The sequence below is a fragment of the Lipotes vexillifer genome, unplaced genomic scaffold (assembly GCF_000442215.2).
Source record: "Lipotes vexillifer unplaced genomic scaffold, Lipotes_vexillifer_v1.1 scaffold232, whole genome shotgun sequence".
NCBI classification, from domain to species: Eukaryota; Metazoa; Chordata; class Mammalia; order Artiodactyla; family Lipotidae; genus Lipotes; species Lipotes vexillifer.
This window is the reverse complement of record NW_006793997.1, coordinates 1280370-1287466: the sequence shown is the minus strand read 5'-3', so window position 1 is coordinate 1287466 and position 7097 is coordinate 1280370. Positions and strand designations below refer to the sequence as shown.

Here is a 7097-nt window from a genome sequence, read left to right as displayed (position 1 = left end):
GGAAAGAGCAGCTATGGAGGGACACAGGGCAATCTGATCTAACAATATGGAAAGCATGCAAATATAAACATGAAATCTTGACTCTTCCCTCCCTTCTCTCAGACTACATTATCCCCTTAATAATATCCCATTACTTTTCATTATAAATGTTTTTCAATCCCGCAAGGTCCAATAGGAGGGAGAAATATACTAACCACAGCAATAATTATAAATGAAAAGCATGGTCACTTCAAATTTCTTACAGGAAATCTTTATTCTTTTTCCAAAAGAATATATGAATGTTCTTGGAGAAAAGTAGTTAGTCAAAAAATAAGGACGGGCTTCCCTGGTGGCGCAGTGCTTGAGAGTCCGCCTGCTGATGCAGGAGACGCGGGTTCGTGCCCCGTTTCGGGAAGATCCCACATGCCGCGGAGCGGCTGGGCCCGTGAGCCATGGCCACTGAGCCTGCGCGTCCGGAGCCTGTGCTCCGCAAATGGGAGAGGCCACAACAGTGAGAGGCCCGCATAACGCAAGGAAAAAAAAAAAAAAAAAAAAAAAAATAAGGACCATATGGAAGCACTAACTCTAGTGGGAAGAAGGAAAAGAGTACCAGGGGAAGAAGGGGTTGCACATTAAAAGAACTTCGTATAAACTTGCCCTGTGGAAAATGTTGGCAATTTTTCTAAAAGCATACTAGAGTAAATAGGAGAAAGCATTAAAATACGTTTCGTAAAAAATAAAACAAATATAAAAAACTTATCAAGGAAAGCAAGAGCTAAACATAATGGCAAGAAAATATTCCTGTCAATTTTAATTATCCAGGCATGTCCAAAATATGGCCGTTTGATCTATGTGATTCTGTAGACACACTGCCTTGATAGGTAAATGAAATATGTAAACATGCAATAAGAAGAGGCTGAAATGGGATAAAACAAAGTCATTACAAGTAAATACTCACCCCAATCAGTGAGTTTTTAGCATTTCCAATTGTAGTCAGAGCACTGAGGTCAAATATAACTACAAATTTTGCATTGTCTACATTGAATACATGATTCTTAAAAGCCTCATGTTTTATTTCGGAACAGGCAACAGGAAGTTGTAGACTATGTAACAGGTTGTTTAGGGCACAAGTCATTTCTCCCAAAATTAATTTATAGGCAGTCTCCAGAACAGGAATATTCTTCAGGCTGAGCACTGCTTGATAAACAGCATGGGCTACAGCAACAACCTTAAAAAAAGAATTCAGGAAAGTGATAATTAAATGGAAAGTATATTACTATCTGCATAATGGTGATGATGCACATCAGTTTAAGACTGATAAATTTACTGTCCAAAACACCAAAGACCTTAATTTTAAAAAAAACAATTGAGGAAACCTACATAGTATCAGTAAGCATTTTAAAATCTATAAAGCTTTATTTTAAAAAGCGTCCTCTAAGTTAAAAATGACAATGTGAAATTTCTTAAAAGTCCTTTTTTTTTTTCAAGCCAGTATCAAAACACATACAAACAGCATTTTATTAAGATAGGTTTTCCTACATCTACTTAGAAAGTCTATAGTGGCTTTGACTGGGAGTCAGTTAAGAAGCTAACAATGAAGTTTTATTTACAACATACACATCACATTTTAATAAAACAAATTTAATAAAATCTGAAAAAACGATCATAGCACTCATCAAGGTATACAGTATGAAAATCAAATATTAAGTGAATCATTATAATTTCTATATTCTAAATCAAATATTCATCATTTCGATTTCATTTATGTAGCCTACTAAGGAACAAGAGTCAAACTCTTCAATGACCTAAGATTATCAAAAGTCTGATCAATGAATCACTTACCTCTTTTTCTTTATGATAACGCAAAAATAGTAGTTTAGATGATGGTATAAATAGTTTTTCTACAAATGATGATGGCAGTTTTGTATTTATCTGTTCAACGATCTAAAAGAATAAAATAAGAAATGAGCTATCAATTCACAAAAGAACATGGAGGAATCTTAAATGCATATTTCTAAGGGAAAAAAAAATGAAAAGGCTGCGTACTGTATGATTCTAACTATATGACACTCTGGAAAAGGCAAAACTATAGGGGCTTCCCTGGTGGTGCAGTGGTTAAGAATCCACCTGCCAATGCAGGGGACATGGGTTCGAGCCCTGGTCCGGGAAGATGCCGCCGAGCAACTAAGCCCGTGCGCCACAACTACTAAGCCTGCACTCTAGAGCCCACGAGTCACAACTATTGAGCCCACGTGCCACAACTACTGAAGCCCGCGTGCCTAGAGTCCATGCTCCACAACAAGACAAGCCACCACAATGAGAAGCCCACGCACAGCAACGAAGACCCAGTGCAGCCAAAAATAAATAAATTAAAACAAACAAACAAACAAAAACTATAGAGACAGTAAAAAGATCAGTGATTGCCAGCCAGAAGAGGGGAGAGAATAGGTGGAACACAAGGGATTTTTAGGGCATTGAAACCCTTCTGCATGATACTGTAATGGTGAATACATGGCATTATGCATTTGTCAAACCCACAGAATGTACAATACAGAGAGTGAACCCTAAAGTAAACTATGGACTTTAATTAATAATGATGTCTCGGGGCTTCCCTGGTGGCGCAGTGCTTGAGAGTCCGCCTGCCGATGCAGGAGACGCGGGTTCGTGCCCCGTTTCGGGAGGATCCCGCATGCCGCGGAGCGGCTGGGCCCGTGAGCCATGGCCGCTGAGCCTGCGCGTCCGGAGCCTGTGCTCCACAAATGGGAGAGGCCACAACAGTGAGAGGCCCGCATAACGCAAGAAAAAAAAAATAAAAATAAAATAATGATGTCTCAATTTGGCTCATCAGTTGTAATAAAAGTACCACACTAAAACAAGATATTAGTAATAGAGGAAACTATTGGGGGAAGAGGTTATATGGGAACTTTGTACATTCTGCTTAATTTTTCTGTAAACCTAAAAACTGCTCTGAAAAATAATCTATTAAATAAAAAAGTAATATATCTAAGCTATATGTTTAGGCCTTAACATTGTGACATTAAAACGTTTAGATACCGAAATAGTATACATGTATGTACACTTAAACATGGGTTTTTTTTCACATTGGCAAAGGGAAGTGTAACTATGGCAGAAATGTTTAGCAGAATGTCATGTAGAATTTGCTTTGAAATAATCCAGTTGGGGATGCAGGGATGGCAAGGAGGAGGCAGAGCGTAGGAGGCCTAGATGAAACCAGATGGGCCATGTGCTTCTAATTATAGAAACTGAGTATTAAGTATGCAGAGATTCATTATACTACTCTACTTTTTTTTAATATACTTCAAAAGGTCCATAATAAAAGGTGGAGAGAGGGGGGATATTTATGATTAAGAAAACAATAAAAACTATCAAAGAAGTTTTCATGTTTCAGAAACAAAACGTAAGTCTTTCAAAATAGCTATCAAGTACCTTCTCTACACAGTATTTATCAGGAGTGCTAGATAGTCTCATGTGAAGGATGATATTTCATCCAAAAAAAAAAGTACAGCTACACTGAGATGAGCTCTCAAATACTAAAAGTACACAGATACTAGAGCAAAAACAAACTAGATTATATAGATAAGACTAACTAATGCAAAAAAACACAAACAAGGGCTTAACTTCTTCCGCCATCAATTTAAATTTAAGGGCCTGAATAAACATATTAAAAAAGAATTCACATACCAATGTGAGTAAATTCAAGACTGAGATGATATAATCTGTACCACAAGTCCGGCAATTCTCCAGCTGATCTAATCCATATGTAATAACCATGTCACAATGTATAGTCATGCTAGGATCCAAGCTGCCGAGCAAAACACCAACACACTCATTAGCAGCTGTCAACACAGCCTCAGAAAAAAACACCTGGTTTGCAGCCGTCACACATCTCATTACTCTGTACAGAACCTGCAATGGGGAAAACAAGCAGCTTTAAAAAAAACTCATATTCTTCCACAGAGCAAGAAATATTTTCTGTTTAATGCAGTTTCTATTGAAAATTAACTGCCTGCCTTGTCAGTAGTCTCTTAATATTCTAGTTCTCAGTGGCTGAATAATAATAAAGGTATATCTGGTACAACACACAAAAAGGATACTGCCTAAGTATTCTAAAGTACTATTGTGAGAGGAATGGAATTTGCCATACTCTATTTCCCTTATACCCAATCCCTATCCCCCCACCAAAGTCACTAAATGGTTGAAGTTCAGAATCTGCATAATAATCATGAAATACACCAGAACTTAGAACAGTAACCGTATTAACAACATGGGAATAACCTGCCGTGAGAATAACTTTCCGTAATCTAGCACTTGGACTTTTAATCAATCTTTTAAAACTAAATATCCAAGATAGCTTTAGCTCATGAAAGTTCAGGTACTGATGGTCTCTATGTAAAGATAAATATAAATATTCTCATTCATAACATATAATACCTATTTGAGGATTATGAAAATCTTATCATTTCCAGCCCCCAAAAACCCCAGTAAACTATAGTAGTCAATGTACTACATTTCTAATAAAAATAACTTAGGAAAAAACAAGTACAGAAAAACAGATATAGAAAAGATTGATACAGAAAAATATTTCTCAAATTTTTCGGTAATATTCAACCACCACTACATATAGGGGTTTTTTGTAAACCTGCATATAGATTTTAAAGGCCTAAAAGACCATTTTTGGCAAAGACCTAAAAGACCTTCATAAAAGAGTACATTTAATATAGAACTATCCTGGAAAATGATACATTCCTGTCCTTTTGTTTTACAGATATAAATAAATAGATATAATAAACTGCTTCTATTTCAATACTGACGAAGTCATCAACCACCCATCTTTTAGACAGTAAAAATAAAAATATTAAACCACTTGGATCAGTTTCAAAATATTAACATGCTGGTTTTAATTATCTTCAGGACATTTCTGCTCAAATACACAATTAACTTACCGAGAATTACATATATAATTAATGTCTTATTTTATCTAGCAAAGTGTTCAACAAAAGTAAATGCTCATAAAAGCTAGAATTTTACACTAGCAGTAAAATTTTAATCATTTAGGTTAAATCTTTTATGACTTTATCACACAGGTTTCTTCTCCCTTCTTATTCATGCAGAATATAATGATGGGGGTTCATTTCTCACATTCATTACTCTGAACCACTCACTGGACTGTAATACAGTGCAGCTGATGTCTGGGGCTGCTGAAATGTGGCAATCTAGCTACCTCTTATAATTGGTCTCAGGCTATTACATAGTTTAAGTTCTTATATCTTTATATCCTTTGATGTCAGGCTATCAAGTTGTTTCATCCTGTCATGCTTAGAGAAAATTACTTTTCGAGGCCTTCTCTGTTAAGAGTTATTCTTAGTATGTTGAAAAACTAAAAGGAGACACAATAATTTTAAAGCAAAACTCAGTATTATTAAAAAACTAAAGAATAAGATTTTAAAATTCATATTAAAAACAAGAATAAATGAACCTACAGAGAATCTCCTAAAAGAAAAGTTCATAGGCATTTAAAAATTCAGAGTGGACTTTTTTTCATCAGGTTGGGGGGTGAGGGGAGAGATATAGAATTCCCTACTTTTCTGGCCATTTAAGAAAGTGGCCAGACACCTACACACATGCTAAACAAATGAGGGATTAATAACATAGCTCACTAGGTAAACAGAAGCATTTAAAAGAAAAGGCAATTTTTGCTGAATGATACCAAAGACTACTAAAACTTACATCTGTTACGTATGCCTCAGTAATTGGAGGACCCCGAATTGGGCTGAAACGTTCCCCAATGCTCCTCACCACAGTACTGAATACCCGGAGCAGCGCTGCCAACTTTGGTAAGGACACGGATGGAGGTGGAACATCTTCATCCACTGACTCCCCAGAGGCCACATGGCTGAGGTCCTAGATGTGAATTCAACAGCATTCTTACTTAAGACATTGTTTAAAAAACAAAAAACTCCCAATTTTTAAATCAATTAACTTTATAATACATTTTTACAAATAAGGAGGAATTTTGGCTTATGAGAAAAGGAAACATGAATCTAAGTATAAAAGTAGATTTTGCTTCTCTAATTATTTAAATAAGCAAATATTAACCTCAATAGATTCTTTGAGCCACTCAAGTCAACAGTATACTAAGCCAATATTATTCACATGAAGAGCAAGGGGGGTTGGGGGAGTTTAGAGGAGGTTGGTTTAAAAAATTATAAGACCTTAGAAGACCTAGCCTACAGATTTATAAACTAGCTGAGGAAATGAGACATACTCAAAGGAAAAGATTAGCAAAAAATGGGGTACTAGAACCAACATATACCTACACATAATTAAGCACCAAAATAATCAAAGAGAATTAAATCTTAGGGATAGCAAAGGCAAGTCTCTACAAACTAGAATGCGTGGCTTATCAGAAGCAGATCGGCTTTAAAGGTGTGCTAGGAACCAAGACATCCTAGGCATAGGGGTAAAGAAACATGTGGAAGCAAAATATTCCCTCACTTTTCTCTGAAAGGGAGCAGATAGATTGGTACAGTTAAAAGTAGTGAAGTAACTGTTTGCTAGAAGTAGCAAAAGTATAAAGAAAAGGTGAAGCTAAATCTTTATAGAAGCCTTGACCACCAAACAAGAATCTTGGTAATTACCAACTGAGTAGGGAAGAAACACTAAGATGGCAGGTTTAAGTCATGACAGTGGCCAGGAAGTCCAAGAACCAATAATAGACACTTCAACAGCAGTATTAAAGGTACCATACTCAAAGGTGGCTGAAGCCAAGCCTTGTCCTCCGAAGCATGATCCAAGATTGCCAATACAAGTAAGAGAAAAAAGCCTTTAGGGGCTTTTATACAATAACAATTCACCTTTTTCATAACAAAAAATAAGAAACAACTGAAGAAAATGTTTTCAGGAAACTACCAGCCACCAAGATTATTTCAAGCTTTGGGAAATTAGGCCTGCAATTTTTCTATCTTTCTGGTAATTTTACTGGCAACTTAAAAACAACTAAAAATAATTAAAATATTGCAATGGTCTCATAATTTTTGCTTAAATGTCAGGTGATCTGAATTGTTTTAAAATAAATCTAGCACTGCTTTAGATTTTTG

The 7097-nt window shown here is 36.0% G+C and overlaps 1 protein-coding gene across 2 annotated transcripts in view; it reads right to left on the bottom strand.

Annotated features, from left to right (window-relative positions):
• The window catches only part of SMG1 (SMG1 nonsense mediated mRNA decay associated PI3K related kinase), a 94906-nt gene that overhangs the window by 52908 nt on the left and 34901 nt on the right, over window positions 1-7097 (bottom strand). For both annotated transcript variants that reach the window (XM_007466932.1, XM_007466933.1), the window contains exons 10-13: window positions 5728-5901; window positions 3682-3906; window positions 1822-1923; window positions 938-1207 (exon numbers count right to left, since the gene is read on the bottom strand). In XM_007466932.1, coding sequence (XP_007466994.1) covers window positions 938-1207; window positions 1822-1923; window positions 3682-3906; window positions 5728-5901 — 771 coding nt within the window. The remainder of the gene's footprint in view (window positions 1-937; window positions 1208-1821; window positions 1924-3681; window positions 3907-5727; window positions 5902-7097) is intronic.